Source organism: Balaenoptera ricei, chromosome 19 (genome assembly GCF_028023285.1).
Source record: "Balaenoptera ricei isolate mBalRic1 chromosome 19, mBalRic1.hap2, whole genome shotgun sequence".
Taxonomy (NCBI): Eukaryota; Metazoa; Chordata; class Mammalia; order Artiodactyla; family Balaenopteridae; genus Balaenoptera; species Balaenoptera ricei.
Window position 1 is genome coordinate 2526010 of NC_082657.1, and position 22921 is coordinate 2548930.

At 40.7% G+C, this 22921-nt stretch overlaps 1 protein-coding gene across 1 annotated transcript; it reads right to left on the minus strand.

Annotated features, from left to right (window-relative positions):
• Window positions 1-2613: 2613 nt before the first annotated feature.
• On the minus strand, window positions 2614-21733 carry LOC132353330 (sulfotransferase 2A1-like). The gene is given in 6 exon segments (XM_059904458.1): window positions 2614-2841; window positions 4990-5167; window positions 6704-6798; window positions 12032-12158; window positions 16575-16783; window positions 21604-21733. Coding segments are annotated over 6 exon segments (852 nt in total). The 3' UTR covers window positions 2614-2728.
• Window positions 21734-22921: the final 1188 nt, after the last annotated feature.

Below are 22921 nucleotides of genomic sequence, written 5' to 3' on the forward strand. Positions count from 1 at the left end.
GTCTGTCGGAGCAGCGGGTCTCAAAGGCTGGCGAAGCCAGGCCCTCACTTTGCTTTCTCCTTCCCCACTGGGTGAGAAGGGCTGGGGGTAGGGGGCTCGGCACTGAGATGCAGCAGCTTTGGAAGCGGTGATTAGGGCAGGGTGAGGCTGTTCTCGTCCTGTCCGACGTGGCTGAGCTTGGATTCCGTGGTCCCTGTGGCGACTGGAACTACTCTCCTGGCTTCCAGAGCCCTCACATCATTATCACCCGGGGACAGGGCCTCCTGTCTCACCGTCTTGCTGACATCACTCCCACACTGTCCTTTATGCTGTAGCAGAAGCTAGTTGAGGCACCCCCATTATGTCAGCCCTTATTCAGCCCTTATTCTTGCCACCCATCCAACTGGTCTCCTGTAGACTTTTTTTTTTTTTTAATAAATTTATTTATTTATTTTAGGCTGTGTTGGGTCTTCGTTGCTGTGCGCGGGCTTTCTCTAGTTGCAGCGAGTAGGAACGGGGTGGGGGGCTGCTCTTCGTTGTGGTGTGCGGGCTTCTCATTGCGGTGGCTTCTCATTGTAGAGCGTGGGCTCTAGGGGCGCAGGCTCCAGTAGTTGTGGCACGCGGGCTCAGTAGTTGTGGCTATTGGGCTCTAGGGTGCAGGCTCAGTAGTTGTGGCGCTCGGGCTTCTCACTGCGGTGGCTTATCTTGTTGTGGAGCACAGGCTCTAGGCACGCAGGGTTCAGTAGTTGTGGCACACGGGCTTAGTTGCTCCACGGTGTGTGGGATCTTCCCGGACCAGGGCTCGATGTCCAGCCAGGGAAGCCCCTGTAGACGTTTTTTATTTTTCCCTTCTCTTTCTTGCTTAACTGCACTCTGATAGTGACTGCCCTCTAGCTAAAGTTGTACTATGCACCTGATGTTTACTCCTCCAAGACAGTACTCCCTAGCACTCCTTTCCTTTGTGAGCATTCTTCATTCCAGAAAGAACGTCATGGAACGATAACCTCGAGGACCACCAGAACCCGTTCCGGAACCACCTGACGCCAGCCCTAATAATCCCAATGTCTCCAGGAGGAAAGAAGAATGCAAGGCTACATCAGCCCCGATCCTCATCTACAGCCCTGTTTTCCACCCTGAAACTATAAGACCCCTTCCTATTGCCCAGGAATCAAGGCACAGTTTTGAGGGCGTTAGCCTGTTGTGGCCCCCTTTGCCTGTCAAAGTAATAAAGCTACTCTTTTCTACTCCTCCAGGTTCTGTCTCTGTGTTTCTATTCGGCACCAGTGAACAGAGGCCAGGTTTTTGGTGACATTTACAACCCTGATGAATCCATCTGAGGTCATTGTCTCCACTGCTTTTTGCATTAGTGGCACTTTTCAAAAGGCACCTAATTCCACAGTCCTAAGAGTTACTGTTCCCCCTGTAACAATCACATTCCAGAGATACTGCACATGACAGGTCAGCCCTTTCCACCTGTATCCCAACACAGTAGTGAGAACCTTAGCAGGGGACTTGCCTGGCGGTCCGGTGGTTAGGACTCCGCACTTCCACTGCAGGGGGCACGGGTTCGATCCCTGGTCAGGGAAGTAAGATCCTGCATGCCGCATGGTGCGCCAAAAAACACAAACAAAAAAACCCTTATGATTTGCCCTGGGATGATATGCCAGGGTCTGTGTGTATGTCCCCCTCTGCTAGTATTGGGGTCCTCATTGTTGTCTGGCTGGTAAGTGATCAATTCCAGAATCCCATCCTCACAGTGTAATTTATTCCTAGCATGGCTTCTGGGGTTAAGTTTCTTGAGTTGGGTTTCTTAGAAACAGAGCTTGAGATGGGTGCTTTTGTATAAATTATTCAATGAATGAGTGTGCTCTGAAAAGGAGTGAGGCCAGCACAACACGGCGGGGGTGAGTGGTGGGTCTTGGGGAAGAAGCCAAACACAGATGTGGTTTGTTCTCGTCCCCCAGAGAGCTTGACAACAAAGCACACCACGAATCTGCTCCTTTCCTAGCGCAGGGTGTTAGTCTTTGGTATTTATCTCTGCAAGTCATTTGCTGGGTGCCGTTTGTTTTTCGGGAAGCCTAATCATCCAGGAAAGATGTCTCTCGTTTTGCTCAGAGCAATGCTGCAGATAAGAGGGCACCTGCAAGCCCTCAGCAGGCTCCCTCACAACGGCTGGAGCATAAGTGCGTCGGTGTGGTGATCGGAACAAGGCATCCCCGACAGAAACGTACACACTAAATTCTGAGTAGCTATTAATTATGAGATGCCAAAGATACAGAGGGAAAGTATGATTGGGGAATGGCTACAGAAGAAGAGGTAAGTATATTAATATATGTAATGTTCTGGGGTGGACTTTCATATACTCACAAATATGGGAAAGTATTAACTTTTATTTTTTAACAGGTTAGAATTCATATGAGGTTTAAAATATTGTTCTCTTTCTTATTCTGTGTGTTTGAAATATTATATAACTTTTTGAAGCTGGCATGGCTCACAGTTAATAAGGAATATGATTCTTTTTTGTGTGTATGTGCATGTATGTGTGTTCCATTAAAACTTTATTTATGGCACTGAAATTTAAATTTTATATGACTTCCACCTATTATGAAATAGTATTCTTAGAACATGGTTATTTTCAATGAAGCATATAATTGAGTTGTAGGATTAAAATTTGCTTCCTATGAGCGTGCTCGAACACAAGAACATCAAGAAATTCAGCATTTACATCTGATCCAGGAATATAAGGCCATTATTCCCATGGGAATAGGTCTTGAGCGAGCCCAGCCATCTTCTCCTGGTAAATTTTATCAAAGGCTTCACTCTGGGCCACTGTAAAGTGACTTTTCCAGTCCCCAGTGATTCCTGTCAAATATACAAAAAAAAAGTCCAGATCAGGTTTATAAATAAGGTCTCAAGTCTTCACTTGAGCGTCTTCTGTGTCTGTCGCCACTGCCAATCTGTCACGAACACTGAACTGGAAATTGCAGGCAACATAACTGAGTGGTTAAAATTTTCTTGTCCAGAGTCCGACGGCCACTGGTTTGGTAGTATATTTGAGTCTCCAGTTTGCAATCTGTTTATATTGTGAGGCTTGAATAATCACAAAAGGCAACCACATGTGCTTCCCTGGTGGCGCAGTGGTTGAGAATCTGCCTGCCAATGCAGGGGACACGGGTTCGAGCCCTGGTCTGGGAAGATCCCACATGCCGCGGAGCAACTGGGCCCGTGAGCCACAACTACTGAGCCTGCGCATCTGGAGCCTGTGCTCCGCAACAAGAGAGGCCGTGACAGTGAGAGGCCCGCGCACCGCGATGAGGAGTGGCCCCCGCTTGCCACAACTAGAGAAAGCCCTCGCACAGAAACGAAGACCCAACACAGTCATAAATAAATTAATTAATTAATTAAAAAAAAAAAAAAAAAAAGGCAACCACAACAGTAACAACACCTAACCTACATGAAGTAATTTCTCATATGCCAGGCATTGTGTTAGGATATTACACGTATACCTCATTTAACCAGCAACACATTTCTTTAGGACAGTGGAGGTTCTTTTCTCCCACGCTGCTCTTACCCCAGGTCATGTAGGTAGATATGGTGTACTTGTGATTGATTGCTATTCCCAAATCATGCCTTCTCTTTCCTTTCATTTTATTTTTTATTTTTAGATGTGGACCATTTTTTAAAAGTCTTTATTGAATTTGTTACAATATTGCTTCTGTTTTATGTTTTGGTTTTTTGGCCACGAGGCATGTGGGATCCTAGATCCCCAGCCAGGGATCGAACCCGCACCCCCTGCATTGGAAGGCGAAGTCTTACCCACTGGACCGCCAGGGAAGTCCCTTTCCTTTTATTTTTAACTCTCCACCCTTGAATATCACCGCAAACAGCACTACCCAGTGTTTTTACCTTGTAGTTTTTTCTACCTAGAATGCTCTTCCCTTGGGTAACCGAGCAAACAGCAGTCACATGTCACCTTTTCCTTGAGGTCTCCCCAGCCCCCCTCTTGTAAACTGCAGGTTGAAAATGGAAACTACCCACTATATGCCAGCAACACCCTCATTCCTTCTGTGTAGTGAACATCTTTGGTCTTTAGTATAGGGTCTCAACGGAAGGTTTGGCCTGGAGCTAAGTGACATGTCTTTCCCCTCATTTTTCTTTTCCCAGGGTTTCTATTTGCCAGCTCCTTTTGGTGGAATAGATATTCCCATTGTCAATACTTGTAAAGGGAGGGTCACTCCATGGGGCAAGGGACCACACCAGTGCTGTGAGGGGGAACTCTCTAACAAGAAAATGTGAGGGTGCTCTACACAACGACCTACACCGAGGACACGAGTGGGGCCAGGTAGATACATCATTCATAGGCAGTGCTTCATCTTCACAAGTTTTCTTTATGACCTTATAAATATCCCAAATCATTCCTTAAACTCTCCAAGTCAGGCGCCACTTTTGTGATTTTAGAGACTCAAATATTTTCCTCACCCCATATCTTAGTGTATCCACAGAAGCAGGGGAATTCTCTGTCCATTTCTTCCAGGTCTTAAAATTACAAATGCTCAGGCATAAAAAAAAAATGAAATTCTGCCACTTGCAACAACATGGATGGACTTGGAGATATTATGCTCAGTGAAATAAGTCAGACAGAGAAAGACAAACACTATATTTTATCACTTATGTGTGGAATCTAAAAAATAATACAAATGAATGGATATAACAAAACAGAAGCAGACTCACAGATATAGAGAACTAGTGGTTACCAGTGGGGTGAGGAAAGGGGGGAGGGGCAAGATAAGAGTAGGGGATTAAGAGGTACAAACTACCATGTATAAAATAAATAAGCAACAAGGATATATTGTACAGCACAGGGAATGTAGCCATTGTTTTGTAATAATGTTAAATGCAGTATAACCTATAAAAATACTGAATCACTATGCTGCACCTGCAACTAATCACCTGCAACTAATATAATATTGTAAATCAAATATACTTCAGTTTTAAAAAATGCTCTCTTACCTTTTCTCATGAAACCTTTGCTTTGATCCATAAAGATATCAGGTGATAGGGAACAATTGCTCATTTTATTATCTTTCATGGTCTTGAAGGATACATTCTTGAGGACTGCATTCAGTTCTTCTGGGCTTAGCTTCTTGCCCAAGAAGTGGCTGAGCGTCTCTACACTGGCTTGTGTGTCCTAGGATGAGAACCACAGAGAGTGGAAAGAAAATGACAAGCGGGAAAAAGAGAGCAAACAGAGACAGCAGAGAGTGAGGACCAGGAGGAGACAGAAAATAAGCCAAAGCAAGAAGAGGATGAGCTCGCCATGCTCGTCTGGAAATGTGCAGTCCAAGTAAGGGACAGAGAAGTGTTTATAAGAAACAGTCTATTTATTTTTTATTTTACTCTTTAAAATAAATTTATTTATTTATTTATTTATTCATTCATTCATTCATTCATTCATTTATTTATTTATGGCTGCGTTGGGTCTTCGTTGCTGCGTGCAGGCTTCTCATTGCAGTGGCTTCTCTTTGTTGTGGAGAACGGGCTCTAGGCGCATGGGCTTCAGTAGTTGTGGCTCAGGGAAGTCCTGAGACAGTCTATTTAAATTTACGTTGGCCACGGGCTTCCCTGGTGGTACAGTGGTTAAGAATCCGCCTGCCAATGCAGGGGACACGGGTTTGAGCCCTGGTCCGGGAAGATACCACATGCCACGGAGCAACTCAGCCCGTGAGCCACAGCTACTGAGCCTGCGCTCTAGAGCCCACGAGCCACGACTACTGAGCCCATGTGCCGCAGCTACTGAAGCCTGCGTGCCTAGAGCCTGTGCTCCACAACAAGAGAAGCCACCGCAATGAGACGCACATGCACCGCAATGCAGAGTAGCTCCCGCTCGCCACAACTAGAGAAAGCCCGCGCGCAGCAACGAAGAGCCAACGCAGCCAAAAATAAATTAATTAAATAAATTAATTAAAACAAAATTTACGTCGGCCACTTTCTCTGGAGATCAGCCAATGCTTCCTATGAATACTGACATATTCAATTCCTATCAGTCGGTCTGGGAATACGTAAATACTTTTGCCTCTATCCTGACCCTGCCAAGCCCCATCTGCCTTCCATACCCACTGGACACTGCCCCTGGGTTCCCAGATTGCTTCAGATTTTTGCCATGAAATCACTGATAGCCCTCAGTATGTGCTAAACTTACTAAACAATATATGTTGCTAAACTCTTCATCAGTGCCTGCATTAAATGTTGTAAAAAGAAATAAATGAGAAAATTGAAGAAAGAATGTGTACAACCTAAGGAGGTCAAAGAAGAAATGACCCTACTTGATTTCCTCCCAGGGATAAGATCCGATTGAAAGGGTAGAATAGAAATATTAAAGAACGGGTGAGTAAGAGAGTGGCATGGACTTCTATATACGACCAAATGTAAAATAGATAGCTAGTGGGAAGCAGCCGCATAGCACAGGGAGATCAGCTTGTTGCTTTGTGACCACCTAGAGGGGTGGAATAGGGAGAGTGGGAGGGAGACGCAAGAGGGAGGGGATATAGGGATATATGTATACATATAGCTGATTCACTTTGTTATACAGCAGAAACTAACACACCATTGTAAAGCAATTATACTCCAATAAAGATGTTAAAAAATAAATACAATAAAATTAAAAAAAAAAAACGAATGGATGGAAGATTGACAGCCATGAGATGGAGCTAGAGAGAATGGTTACCTGTTGCAGCTCCTCGTACGATATCACCAGGAAATTCTCTTTTCCTTTCATCTGCAGCCAGTTGTGAACATGGTCAAACCACGATCCATACAGCACTGCAAGAGAAGCGGGGAGAGAAGTACCTGGTTCACTCTCGTGGACCCCACCGCCCCGGGAATGCTGCCCACTTGATGCACACCCTATGTGTCTGATGAGCAAGTGAGCTAAGTGGGGGGATTCCTTGTCCTTTCTTCTTCGTTGACATGAAAAATAGAATTTCTGCCTTTACTGCCTGGATGGCCACCAGGTGGGTGCCATATACAATGCAGTATTTAAGATGGGCATCTATTTAAAATGGATAACCAACAAGGACCTAGTATAGCACGGAGAACGCTACTCAATATTATGTAACAACCTAAATGGAAAAAGAATTTGAAAAAGAATAGATACATGTATATGCATAACTGAATCACTTTCCTGTACACCTGAAACTATCACAACATTGTTAATCAACTGTACTCCAACATAAAATAAAAAGTTAAAAAAAATGTGTCACATCTACCTGTGATGAGATTTCTGAACTGTAAAGAGAATTCAGTTAGCAAATGAAAGAGCTAAATTTAAACCCCTTCTAATTTGGAGTCCGTGTCTTTGTTCTTTCTGCTATGAATACAGTTTCTTTCCCCTATACCAGAAACACATGTCTTTTGTATGTCCTTCACCCATCCCAAACCTTTGGAACAGCACATTGTGTGGAAATTTTTTTTTTTTTCCTTTCACAATGTGCATTTGAGGAGTCGTAGGTCAAGTGATCCTGTCACTTAGACATTGCTGAATAAGGCATTAGACACATGCAAACCTGTGTCTCTTCCCCTGAGATTTTTGGTCTTCATACCAAGAGTAAACTTTCTGGAGGAAAAAAAAAGAGGAAACTTTCTGTCTCTCCTTGTATAACTGCACAATACTATATAAGTTCCCCAATTCAGGAATGGTCAGCTCTCTTTCATATCATGTGAACCAAAATAGCAGAAACCTATGTTGAGACAAAGAAAATGAAAAAATTTTTTTCATATTCTTTTCCATTGTGGTTTTTTACAAAATATTAAATATAATTCCCTGTGCTATACGGTAGGACCTTGTTGTTTATTTATTTTATACATAGTAGTTGTATCTGCTAATCCCAAACTCCTAATTTATCCCCCCAACTTTCCTCTTTGGTAACCGTAAGTTTGTTTTCTATGTCTGTGAGTCTATTTTTGTTTTGTAAATAAGTTCATTTGTATCATATTTTAGAGTCTACATATAAGTTATATCATATGGTATTTGTCTTTCTCTGTCTGGCTTACTTCACTTAGTATGATCATCTCTAGGTCCACCCATGTTGCTGCAAATGGCATTATTTCATTCTTTTTTATGGCTGAGTAGTATTTCGTCGTGTGTGTGTGTGTGTGTGTGTGTGTGTGTGTGTGTATCACATCTTTTTTTGTTGTTCAGAAAATGAAAATTTCAAGCAGAAAAGTGCAGAGATATAAGATCTTCTGTTTAATCCCATGGTTCCAGCTATTCCTACAGGAGTATAGCTCGTTGAACTCTTATGTTGGATTCACTGAGACGTGCTTGAATTATTTATCCTGTTTAATTATAATTGCTTGGACTTCCCTGGTGGTCCAGTGGCTAAGACTCCACGCTCCCAATGGAGGGGACCTGGGTTCCATCCCTGGTCAGGGAGGTAGATCCCACATGCCACAACTAAGAGTTCCAATGCCGCAAATAAAAAGAACCCGCATGCCGCAACTAAGACCCGGTGCAGCCAAATAAATAAATAAATAAATATTTAATTATTATTGCTTGATCTGTTTTTTATGTTTAAGGTTGTTTGCAACTAAGGGTTTGGTATAATTAAATAGGAGAGATAGTTGTGTTTGACATAATTAGATGATAAACTCCAAGAAGTTAAAAAACCAAAAGGCAAGATTTTTTTCTACCTGGCAATAAAGACACCTAATTCTTTCTCTGACAGGTGTGGAGCAGGTTTCAGCACAGTCTCAATTATTACACTCCCAAATCCAATAGGGAAACTGAAGCTTCTAGAACTTAGGTCCTCCTTCTGCTAGTAAAATGTTGAACATTCACTGTCTGAACACGGACACTGGGAACTCTTTTTTTTTTTTTTTTGGCCGTGCAGCTTGTGGGATCTTAGTTCCCCGACCAAGGATCGAACCCATACCCCCTGCAGTGGAAGCACAGAGTCCTAACCACTGGACCACCAGGGAAGTCCCCACTGGAAACTCTTTTTTTTAAAATATAATTTATTTATTTATTTATTTATTTAGGCTGCATTGGGTCTCCGTTGCTGCGTGCGGGCTTTCTCTAGTTGCAGCGAGCGGGGGCCACTCTTTGTTGGGGTGCGTGGGCTTCTCATTGGGGTGGCTTCTCCTGTTGTGGAGCACGGGCTCTAGGCACACGGGCCCCAGTAGTTGTGGCTCGTGGGCTCTAGAGCGCAGGCTCGTAGTTGTGGTGCACGGGCCTAGCTGCTCCGCGGCATGTGGGACCTTCCCGGACCAGGGCTCGAACCCGTGTCCCCTGCATTGGCAGACAGATTCTTAACCACTGTGCCACCAGGGAAGCCCCCTGGAAACTCTTAAAGGAGAGCATTTCATCCAGGAACATCCAAGATTATGGCCAGGAGGAGCATGTGTGTGATAGGAAAAATTGTAATAATTGTTAAAAATATGTTTCCTCTGTGGCTCTACAAGGGGATCAAATAGGATTCCAGAGCATTAGACAAGCTGACACAACTAGAACAGGTGTTTAAATTTTTTTGGCATTATAGCCCTTTAAAAATATCTTTTATGGAAATCCAGATCCAAAATTTTAGAGTTTTCTTCAGAAATAATATTTTTTTATTATTATTTTTTAATGTGATTTATTTATTTATTTATTTTTGGCTGTGTTGGGTCTTCGTTTCTGTGCGAGGGCTTTCTCTAGTTGCGGCGAGCAGGGGCCACTCTTCATCGCGGTGCGCGGGCCTCTCACCATCGCGGCCTCTCTTGTTGCGGAGCACAGGCTCCAGACGCGCAGGCTCAGTAATTGTGGCTCACGGGCCCAGCCGCTCCGCGGCACGTGGGATCTTCCCAGACCAGGGCTCGAACCCGTGTCCCCTGCATTAGCATGCAGATTCTCAACCACTGCGCCACCAGGGAAGCCCAGAAATAATATTTTTTAAAAATCAAAATATTGCATAAGTTAAATTCCAAGCTCTTGGGAATTCCCTGGCGGTCCAGTGGTAAGGCCTCCACACTTTCACTGCTGAGAGCGCGGGGTCGATCCCTGGTCGGGGAACTAAGATCCTACAAGCTATGTGGAGCAGCCAAAAAAAAAAAACCAAGCTCTTTAATACAATATTTAAGGTTGTCTCTGATGGTGACCAGGCAGATATTAGTTGCTTCTTTTTTATATATATATATATGTATCTTTATTGGAGTATAATTGCTTTACAATGTTGCATTAGTTTCTGATGTGCAACAAATCGAATCAGCTATATGTATACATACATCCCCATAACCCTTCCCTCTTGGCCTCCCTCCCACCCTCCCCATCCCACCCCTCTAGGTGGTCACAAAGCATCAAGCTGCTCTCCCTGTGCTATGTGGCTGCTTCCCACTAGCTATCTATTTTACATTTGGTAGTGTATATATGTCAATGGTACTCTCTCACTTCATCCCAGCTTCCCCTTCCCCCCGCTGTGTCCTCAGGTCCGTTCTCTATGTCAGCATCTTTATTCCTGCCCTGTCACTAGGTTCATCAGTACGGTTTTTTTAGATTCCATATATGTGCATTAGCATACGGTATTTGTTTTTCTCTTTCTGACTTACTTCACCCTGTATGACAGACTCTAGGTCCGTCCACCTCATTTAGTTGCTTCTTTCTTATCACACCCAACTCTCCAAATTTTACCAAACTCTTCTCTCCTCATGTCCTTTCCTGTACTTGTCCTCCGTCGTTGTTCATTGGTAGCCTATGCTACAAACTTTTCTCCACATCTCAATTTTTAAAATAGTTAGCAGTGGATTCTAGAGGTCACTCTGTAATAGAATGGCAACATTCCATCTTTCTTTTTTTTTTTTTAAGTTGAGTAGCATTTCATTATATATTTGGTGGCAACTTTATTTTTTGCTATTACAAATAAGGATCATTTGAATAGTCTAGTAAATCCATCTTCTCCTTCTTCCCGCCGCAACTTTTTTTTGTGTGTGTGTATTTTTGCTAGTGTATTTTTTTCCACTGGAGAAAGGGGAGTTACACATGAAAGTGTAAATGCTAGAATGCTAGAATTTGCAAGATGACCCTACCTGGGTTAGTACTGTTATCTATGCCACCAGCAATATATGAGCGTGTTGGTCTACCCAGAGTCTCACCGCCACAGCGTGAGTCAAATGTTTTGAATGCTAGCTGTGCTAGAGCAGAATGATGGCCGCACAAAAGTGTCCACAGCCTGATCCCCAAGTCTCTGAATACGTTACTTTTCATGACAAAATGAACTTTGAAGATGCAATTAAATTCAGGGTCTTCAAAGGGAGAGATTATCTTGGATTATCGAGGTAGAAACAACGTAATCACAGGTCCTTATATGAGAGCGGAAGGAGTGTCAGAGTCAGAGAAGGAGACGTGATGACAGCAGAGTGTGGAAGGATGTGGTCCACGTGCCAAGAAACGTGGGCAGCCTCTAAAAGCTGGAAAAGGCAAGAAGTGAATTCTCTCCTTGAGCCTCAAGAACAGAATGTAGTCACGCCCGCACATTAATTTTAGCCCATACGGCATATTTTGGATTTCTGAACTCCAGAATGTAAGATACTTTTTTGTTTTATTTATTTATTTCATTTTAGGCCACGTCAGGCGGCTTGTGGGATCCTAGTTCCCTGACCAGGGATTGAACCCGGGCCCTCAGCAGTGAAAGTCCTAACCACTGGACCACCAGGGAATTCCCAATTTTTTGTTGTTTTAAAGCATTAAATTTGTGGTAATTTGTTACAGCAATGAGAGGAAAGGCATACACTTTCCACTATGACAGATGAGAAACTGTATATCATTGTAGTTTGAATTCATACTTCTCTTATTTTGAGTGTGTTGAATTATCTTTTTATATGTTTATCATATTTAGAAAAAATTGGGGGGAACACAAAGCACATTGGCTAAGATTTCTGTTGTTAACAGGAGGGACTACAGATTTAGCGACATCTAGGTTTCGATCACAATGTGGTTGTGTAAATCATGGGACAGTAAGACCTGGGGAAGAGACGCAGAAACTTTCCCATTCCACCTGGAGTCCACATTTTGAGTCAAACTCACCACTTCCTTGAAGGAACCATTCCGAATATTCTTCAGATGATTCCGGCTCTCTGATAATCTTTACCATATTCCAGAAATGATAACCGGAAGTAATAACATTTCTGGGATTTCTCATTATATAAATACACTTAAATTAAAAAAAGAGAGAAAATGAGAATAAATGTATCCATTTCCCTTGCTCCAGGCTTTTCACAAATGGAGAAAATGCCAACGGCCATTAAAGTGTTTGGCTACAATTTAGTCTTTAATTCATTTATTTAACAAAATATATTTAGAACCCACAATGGGCCAGACATTGAGTTAGATTCTATAGAAGGAGCAGCGTATAAGATACGGATTGTTTCTGCCCTTAAGAACCTTATGATACATGGAATGATGGTCTTTAAAGGTTTGAGAGGCAGATGATGTTATTACATTTTGAAGAAGTCTGAGTTTTAGTGGGACTCTGCCCTATTCATTGCTATTCCTGGAATTTCATGTTCCAGGCCTCACTATCTTTTCCTCGGAATTTCTACGATATCAGTATTTCCCAGGGACTAATCAGACAGATGTGAATGGCCAACTGTATATAAGGGTTCGTTTATAAAATTCAAAATGATGGCATGAATAAACTCATGCTGCTGTAGATGGTGAAACCTCAAGAGGAAACAAACTTTCAGGGTTCTCAAAACAAACTTTTTTTAAAAAAAGGAACTAGTTTTATGTCAGTAAACCTGGGCTAGGACATGCTGGATCAAGTGTTATATCAGGTCATTTCCAATTCTGATCACTGCTTTACTCCACTGCAGTCATAATCTGAGCTGGGTATCACTTACATGTGGAATCTAAAATATGACACAAATGAACTTATTTACAGAACAGAAACAGACTCACAGACTTAGAAAACAAACTTACGGTTACCAAAGAGGAAGGCAGGGAGGGATAAATTAGGGGTATGGGATTAGCAAAGACAAACTACTATATATAAAATAGATAAGCAACAATAAGCGGATTCTTAATCTACTTATATTTCTTAAAATAGATATTATTCATTGAGTATGCATTAGGCTCTGATCTAAGCTAGGCTGTCAGTAAAAAATGTGGTCGCTACGGAAAGTAACAAATTTTGTCTGTTATTGGTCTTTTTTCAAATGATCTATACATTCCTTTCGGATGTGGCTTGAGGTCATCTTAATCATCACATTCCTCCCAGTCCTTAGCACAGATGAATAAATCCTGCTGGTTTAAACACACAAAAATGGAGCTTCAACGACATTGCACTATTTGTTCATAGACAAAATCTGGAGAACTGAGGTTCAAACCAGAATTTTCTGGAGTAAAGTCATAATCATTTTACAGAGTGTGGTCTTGGGCTATTTTTTTATTTTTTTGGTTTGTTTTCCTGTTTCATGTATTCTTTCATTCATTCAATATTTTCTTTATTATTTTATTTTACTTAGGTATAATTGACATACAACATTATATTCATTTCAGGTGTAAAGCATAATGATTCCAAATGATGACCACAATAAGTCTAGTTAACACTGGTCACCAGACATAGTTACAAAATTATTTTTTTCTGGTGATGAGAATGCTTAAGATTTACTCTTTCAGCAACTTTCAAATATGCAGCGCAGCATTATTAACTATTGTCACCAGGCTGTACATCACATCCCTATAATTTATTTATTTTATAACTAGAAGGTTGTACCTTTTGACCTCCTTTACCCATTTTGCCCACCACCCACACTGGCAACTACCCACCCACCTCTGGCAACTACCAATCTGTTCTCTGTATCTATGAGCTTTTTTTTTTTTTTTTAATTTTGGATTCCACATATAAATGAGATCAAGTGGTATTTATCTTTCGCTATCTGACTTATTTCACTAAGCATGAATGCCCTCAAGGTCTATCCATCACAAATCCAATCACAAATGGCTTGATTTCATTCTTTTTCATGGCTGAGTAATATTCTATTGTGCAGTTGACCCTTGAACAATATAGGGGTTGAGGGTACTGCCCCCTACACGGTGGAAAACCCAAGTACTGCTATCTCTGCTTCAAAAGCAAAGGAACTGATAACTCACCCAAGGGCAGGAAGCGGAAACAGTTTGGATAGAATCAGGACTCAAACCCTAATTCTTTTGATTCCACATATTGTGCTCTCTAATCGAACACAAACTTTTCCCCACGTTTAGTTAATTTAAAAGCAATAAAATGGGGCTTCCCTGGTGGTGCAGTGGTTGAGAATCCGCCTGTCAATGCAGGGGACACGGGTTCGATCCCTGGTCCAGGAAGATCCCACGTGCCACGGAGTAACTAAGCCTGTGCACCACAACTACTGAGCCTGCACTCTAGAGCCCACGAGCCACAACTACTGAGCCCGCGTGTCACAACTACTGAAGCCCATGCTCTGCAACAAGAGAAGCCACCACAATGAGAAGCTCGCATACTGCAACGAAGAGTAGCCTCTGCTCACCGCAACTAGAGAAAGCCCGCACACAGCAACGAACACCCAACGCATCCAAAAATAAATAAATAAAATAAATTTATTAAAAAATAAAAAAATAAAAAGCAGTAAAATGAAAATACAGTACTATATTTATTGAAAAAAATCTTTGTATAAATGAAACTCACAGTTCAAACTTATGTTGTTCAAAGGTCAACTGTATGTATGTATGTATATATACGTTTATATATATATATATCTCACATCTTCTTTATCCATTCATCCATCAGTGGATACTTATGTTGCTTCCATATCTTGGTAATCGTAAATTAGGCTGCATTGAACATGGGGGTGCATCTATCTTTTCAAATTAGTGTTTTCATTTTCTTTAGATAGATACCCAGAAGTGGAATTGCTGGATCAAATGGTAGTTCTATTTTTAATTTTTTGAGGAACCTCCATGCTGTTTTCCATACTGGTTGCACAAATTTACATGCCCACCATCCAATATTTTCTTAAATCTCTATATTGTTTTAAGCATTCTGGTAGGTTGGTGTAAAATGGTAAAAAAAAAAAAAAAAGTTAAAAAATAAACCTGGTCTTCATAATCATGGTGATCACAGTAAGATAAATATACCTGACAATAAATAAGCAAACAAATAGAAACATAGCACAATATTAATATTATGAAAGACACTGTGATGTTAGAATATTTTGATCATACTTCCACTACCACATCACATACGATTGTTTGAGGGAGTTGCATACATTTTTTCTTTCTTCCTTTTATGTATTTATTCATTTTTGGTTGCACAGCAAAGTGATTCATATATATATATATATATATATACTTTTCCAGATTCTTTTCCATTATAGGTTATTACAAGATATTGAGTATAGTTCCCTGTGCTATACAGTAGGGCCTTGTTGTTTATCTATTTTACATACAGTCGTGTGGATCTGTTAATCCCAAATTCCTAACTCATCCTCCCCTTTCCCCTTTGGTAACCACAAGTTTGTTTTCTATGTCTGAGAGTGTATTTCTGTTTTGTAAATAAGTTCAGTTTCACACAGTTTTGATAATACCTTCGGTGTCACGTTTTAAACTATAATCTAAGATGAGTGAAGATGCACATTTACAGCACAGGGTCACTCAATGTTAGGGTCCTCCTTTAGGGGTCCTGAGATTATGCCTCAGAGGTCAGTGGATCTATTAAGTGGGAAAGACATGCCCTAAATGATTTCACGATTAGAAAAACCCAGTGAGATTTCAAACATGTGTGCCAATCCTACATTTCTTCTGAAATATAGATGCTGGTTTACAGTTCAGACACCTCCCATATGGTCATATCAATGTTGGGTACCTAGGGGTTGGGGGTGCCGCCAGGATTTATTTAATTAAGGACCGAGTATTCTCTGGAGCAGAACCAGGGAGATTGTCTGGTACGTGCCACTGTAGCTTGGAACAAGCTTTTCTAATATGCTCACTTCACTGAATCACATTTTTTAAAATTTATTTTTTTAATTGAAGTATAGTTAATTTACAATGCTGTGTTAGTTTCAAGTGTATAGCAAAGTGATTCAGTTATACATACATGTATATCTATTTTTTTCAGCTTCTTTTCCCTTATAGGTTATTACAAAATATTGAGTATCATTCCCTGTGCTATACTTGTTGTTTACTTATTTTATAGATAGTAGTGTGTAACTGTTAATCCCAAACTCCTAATTTATCTCCCCCACCCCCACCCCTTTGGTAACCATAAGTTGGTTTTCTATGTCTGTGAGTCTATTTCTGTTTTGTAAGTAAGTTCATTTCATTTGTGTCATTTTTTAAGATTCCACATATAAGTGATATCATATGACGTCTGTCTTTGTCTGACTTAACTTCACTTAGGATGATCATCTCTAGGTCCACCCATGTTGCTGCAAATGACATGATTTCATTCTTTTTTTTTTTGGCTGAGTAATATTCCATTGTATATATGTACCACATCTTCTTTATCCATTCACCTGTCAATGGACCTGAGTCACATTTTAACTCTGTCCCTAAAACACAGGCCTTCAGGATAACCAGAAAAGTGACTCAAACTGACCTTGCGTCATTAACTCACCTTGGCCTTGGAATTGAAGAATGACCTGGGGAACAACTGAATGGGGAGATGGGAGACGTAGAATCATGGGTTTTTCTGATCCTTTATACGTTGAAGCCCAGCTTTAGTTTCTAACCACATCGAAGGCTCACTGCTGACAACAGATTGGACCCAGGCAGGATCCCCCTTGTTGCAGATCAGGTTGACGATCTCTGTCATCCCCAAGGTTCCTGCACAAGGAAAAAGAGGGTGTTACCCACTTCAGCCTGACGATTAACCGCACCACATCTTACAGACACTGTGTTATTTCAGCCATGAAGCCCCTGCCCATAACACCAACGGACGCTTTCATTTCTCACCTTACTGTTTCCCTTTCTTAAAAAAATATTTATTGACATAGCTTATTTTAAATTTTTCATTATTTTGAAAAGGAGTTAACTATAATAAAATTACTACAGCTCAGAAAATAAAGTTTTAATTTTTGTATGCAGAATTTCTCAAAACGTAGAATGCAAAATAGTTTCTATGGGAATAATCTAGGAATCTTATATTATGTATCTATATATCATCTTACTGTTTCCCTTAAATGTATCTCACTGATTCTTCATTCTTTTTTATTTTTGAGCAGAGTTAGTTCTTTATTGTATTTTTGTTTTTAGTAACAAAAGACAACAGATTGATCATAAGGGGATCAGTTCTTTTTAGATACGCATTTTTTTTGTTATTTTGCAAATGGTTTAAATCAGGGCTCAGCAGCCTTTTCCTATATTGGAGTATAGTTGATTTACAATGTTGTGTTAGTTTCAGGTATACAGCAAAGTGAATCAGTTATACATACACATATATCCACTTTTTTTTTTAGGTTCTTTCCCCATATAGGCCATTAGAGTATTGAGTAGAGTTCCCTGTGCTATACAGTAGGTCCTTATTAGTTATCTATTTTATATATAGTATCGTATATATGTCAATAGGTAAGCATTTTAAAGCTTCAAGCAGTAGATGTCCAAATTTGGGCTAACTGTTAAATCTTTGAGGGAGAAGACAAAGTAAAGGATTACTTTTTATCCATTTGGAGGTATTGGAGTAATTTTTTTAAAAAATCAGAAGAATGAAGCAGCATCTAGCAGCTGAGTGGGAAAGAAGGCTCCCAGTTGCTAACGAGTGTAAGAGAAGACCTTGCCATCATTTCCCCTTTCCCTATTCTCACCATACTCTTTTTGGCAACCACTAAGCTCACCGAAAAGAGAAGCTCCCTTTTCACTGCTCTCCAGGCTACTGGGTGTTGAGGTCACTCATGCTCCAGGCTCACCCTGAAAGTCATGCTTGCTCTTCCCCATATGTCCCCCACCGGCCTTCCCCCACCCGCAATATTATCTGTCTCCTTCCACTTGATAGAATTGTGAGTCTTCATTCTTCAAAGACTCTGCTAATGAGAACCTGCTGTATAGCACAGGGAACTCTACTCAATGGTCTGTGGTGACCTAAATGGGAAAGAAATCCAAAAAAGAGGGGATATATGTATACGCATAGCTGATTGACTTTGCTGTACCGTAGAAACTAACACAACATTGTAAAGCAACTATACTCCAATAAAAATTACTTTAAAAAAAAGAAAGAAAGACTCTGTTCCTTGGGCTCCCCGAGACCATCTCCACCTTTTCCCTACTACTCTTTTTTTAAGTTTTTAAAAACATTTTTAATAGTGGTAAAATACATATCACTTACAATCTATTGTCTTAATCAATTGTATGTGATCCGTTCCGTAATGTCAAGTGCATTCCCATGGTCGTTAAGTGCATTCAAATCTCCAGCACTCTTTTCATTTTGCAAAACTGAAACTCTGTCCCCATGAAGCAACAGTTTGCCATTCCTCCCCCTCCCCCGGCCCCTGGCAATGACCATTCTACTTTCTGTCTCTATGACTTGAACGACTCTAGGTACTTTATATAGGTGGAATCCTACAGTATTTGTCCTTTTGTGTCTGGCTTGTTTCACTTTGCATACTCTCCTCAGGGTTCATCCATGTTGTGGCACGTGTCAGAATGTCCTTCTTTTTAGGGCTGAATCATATTCCATTGTATGTGTAGACCACTTATCATCTCTCTATTAGTCCATTAATGGACATTTAGGTAAATTCCATCTTTTGGCTATTGTGACTCATGCTGCTATGAACAAAAGTGCACAAATATCTCTTTTTAGTTCCTGCTTTCAATTCTTCTGGGTATAGATCCAGAAGTGGCTGGGGCCCTTTTACTCTGCTTTCTACTGCTCAATCTCCTTTGCCCCCTCCTCATCAAATGTACAACATTGGACGCCCCCCACCCCAAGAACAATTTATTCCATCCCATACATATAGCTTGACTCACATAGGTACCAGTAGGCAAGGCAGAGGGAAAACAATTAAGACAGAAACCTTCGACAGACATCCAAAACTCCACTAAAAGAGGGACTTCCCTGGTGGCACTGTGGTTAAGAATCTGCCTTCCAAAGCAGGGGACATGGGTTCGATCCCTGGTCAGGGAACTAGATCCCACATGCATGCCGCAACTAAGGAGCCCATCTGCCACAACTAACACCCGGTGCAACCAAAATAAATAAATAAAATTTAAAAAATAAATTTTAAAAAATGATTGAGTCTTTAAAAAAGAAAACTCCACTTAAAGAGTGAGCGCTTGCATCTTCCAAGCTCGGGACGCTCCACCGGAGCAGGGCACATAGACAATGCTAGTACAGAAAAGTAGACACCCAGACTTTCAGTGAAGCAGACATTATTTCCGACTTGACAATAGGCAAATGCTAATTTTTCCCTACTCAAATGAAGCGAGGGCTCCCCATGTGACTGGACACCTAGAAACACCACCTAAGAGAGAGTTTTCTGGGAAGTTTCGAAAGACGAAGCATGTATCTTGCTCTGACAGAAGAAAGACCTACAGAGGGAAAGACTCAGCCATCTGCAACCATCTGCTTTGTGCTTCTGAATGAGCCGATAGGACTTACTTCCCACAACTAATGCCACCCTCTTGCAGCCAAGAGGGTGCAAATTCGTCTTGTCCCAAATATTGTTAGGCAACAGACCGATTGTACCGTTGACCACCCTGCACAAACGCACTTTCTTAGTATTTATGTATATTTTCCAGTGATATTCCCTCATCTCTCATTTCCACTGGTCCAAACTGTAATGTCTCCACACCCTAAAAATTCTCGTGTCCAGCCCAAAAATGTCAGTAGTGCAGTATTTCAGAAACGCTGCCTAATCCAAACAATTACCAAATCACTTTGAACCCACAACCTAAATATTGCTTGGTTCCCATTTCCTCTGTCACATCCAAGTCCTAATCAAAGCCGTCAACTGCCTAACCAACTCAGGTAGCCTTTTCCAACCTGATATTGATCTCTGCTCTCTACTTATCCAGTGCTCTTAAAATTCCTTTAATGTAGAGAGGCCCCTCGTGATCTTTAAACATATGCTCCTTCCACTTTGCCATTTAAATGCTTTCCATGGATTTACATTGCTTTTGGATCATTTCCAAATTCCTTAGCATGATTTTTAGGTTCCATATTAATTTCCCATTTAAAACACATCCTGGAGATTATCATACTAAGTGAAATAATTCAGACAGAGAAAGACAAATATCATATGGGGAATCTAAAAAAAAATGATATAGATCAACTTATTTACAAAACAGAAACAGACTCACAGACTTAGAGAACAAACTTATGGTTACCAGGGGGGAAGGGTTGGGGGGCAGGGATAGATTGGGATTTAGGGATTGACATGTACACACTACTATATTTAAAATGGATAACCAGCAAGGACCTGCTGTATAGCACAGGGAACTCTGCTCAATATTCTATTAATAACCTAAATGGGAAAAGAATTTGAAAAAGAATAGATACATGTCTATGTATAACTGAATCACTTTGCTGTACACCTGAAACTAACACAACATTGTTAATCAGCTATACTCCAATATAAAATAAAAATTTTAAAAAAACCACATGTATCATCCATATGATACAACTCAGGGAATATAGCCCATATTTTACAATAACTATAAATGGAGTATAACCTTTAAAATTTGTGAATCACTATATTGCTCACCTGTAACTTATATAATATTGTACAGCAACTATACTTCAATAAAAACACACATCCAGCCTCACCTCCTGCTCCTGCCCTGTTCCCACTCTCCACGATGATTTTTCAGGTTCTGGAATATCCCTCAGTGTCTTTCAAATCTGGACCATTCCATATGCAACCCGCCCTGCTCTGCTCTCTCTTCACCTCTGACAAAGACTCTCTCCTTGGCCAAATTTAGTGAGGCTCTTCAAGACCTCTTCTCTATGAGGCTACAACCTTGACCCTCTGTGCCCCATCCTTGCTGAGCCAAGTTTTAACAAGAATCCCGCAAAGTCAGTTACTGAGAATCCTCCCACACTTGATACTTGGTCAAGGTTCCCATCCCTTACCCTTGACTTCTAAGTCCTTTTCCCGTCTTCAGCACAGATTCTATTAGGCTACTTTAGCAAAAATCTCCCTACCCTTGATGTCTAATCAAGTTCTTCTTAGTAATTTTCCCTGATGTCTAATCAAATCCTCTTAGTAATTTTCCATACACTGACCCCCTCACTCTGCTTGTCCCCAGCTCACTGCTGCATTAGGAGTTGAACTCAGTCTCTTTTCCATACACACTGTCTTGAATAAAAGCTTTCTTGCCATTTTAACAAGTGTCAGAATAATTTTTCTTTCACAGCTAACAACCTCACATTTGCTCTTGACTTCTCAGGATAGATGTTTCTCTTTCTTCCCAGAGATTCTTCAGTAACCTCTCCCCTTTCACCACCCCACACAATTCCCTAAATCTGCCTTAGTGTTCCCTCATGTAAGTCTCTCTCTATATCTCTACAATGCCCTGGCAGTCACATCCTTTTGAATTATAATTCCTGTATGAATCCCTCTCTCTGAGTATAATGTCCTTTGAGACACCACACTAGTCACCAAAGTCACCAATGCAGGTAACCTCCTCAATTTCTGATCCCACCTTCTTACCTGACTTTGGGTAAGAAAGTATAATGACGTCTTCATCCCTCACCACAAATTTATCTCTCAAAGAGCTCAAGTTTTCAATAATGAATCTGTGGAAAGGAATCCCCTCAATCCACAAATAATCTCCAGCCATCTTGAAAAACAAAAACAAAAACAAAAACAAAACAAAACGAAAAAACCCAGCCTTCCAAGCCTGGTCTGGTTGCTCTGGTCTTAGCAATCTTAGATTCCTGATTCTGAACCAGGTCCTGTTATAAAGGGCAGAGAGACAGACAGAGCTATCCAATTTGCCTGCATGACAGCTATAAAAATGGGGAGTGTCACAGTCAGCCTGAGTGATCATTAGCTGACTCAGAATACTTCTGAGGTTTCAGCCGTTCAATCCACAGGAGAAGGTTGGTAAACAAGAGCAGATCCAAGAAATGTGAATGACTTTTTCATGGAAGGAAAACAAAATTTTCAGGGAAAGTAAACCTGATGCTCTTTTCCTGCCGTATCATTATTCTCATTCTCTGGACACTTTTTTCCCAGGTTACATAGCTAATAATCGACTACACAGAAAAACATCTCCCATTAAAATGGTGTATCAACAGCCCATAAAAATGGCCACTCTACTAATAGAAGTAGGTTAGCTTCATATAATATTTGGTCTGGAAAAAAACATGTAAGCCATGTTAACACATGACTCGCAGTATTTCTAAATGTCCACGAATTGGTGAAATTGGTAGAATTTTTAACATCCAACTAACATGACATGACCTGATATTTATTTACTTGCACATTTTTTTTTCCTGTCAAGAGTTTCTATGTTTGTGGACACTGAGATTCAGATGGGTCAGCTAAGTCTCCATAAGCCCAAATGACTTTGCCAGCTGCATATACAATAGCTTTCATCCTCTGTATATCAGAAGGCCTTAAAATTTTGGAGGGGCTAATAAATAACTCCAGAAAATGAATTTTGTGTCCTTTTTAAAATTTCTCTATGTTTTAAGAATAAGAATTATTTTGTGTTTGTGTGAATATTTAACATTGATGTATACAGAGTAAAAAGTCTATATAGATAGGAAAAATAAACCTTTACTTTTGTAATTACATATTTATTTATTGAGGGTGTGTTACGCCTGCAGCATATAGTTTGAAATCTGTGAGGCTCTTGTAGGCAGCATATAGATGGGTCTTATTTTTGTATCCATTCAGCCATTTTATGTCTTTTGATTGGAGAAATTAGTCCATTTACATTTATAGTAATTATTGGTAGGTACGGACTTATTATTGCCATTTTATTCATTGTTTTCTAGCTGTTTTATAATTCCTTCATTGC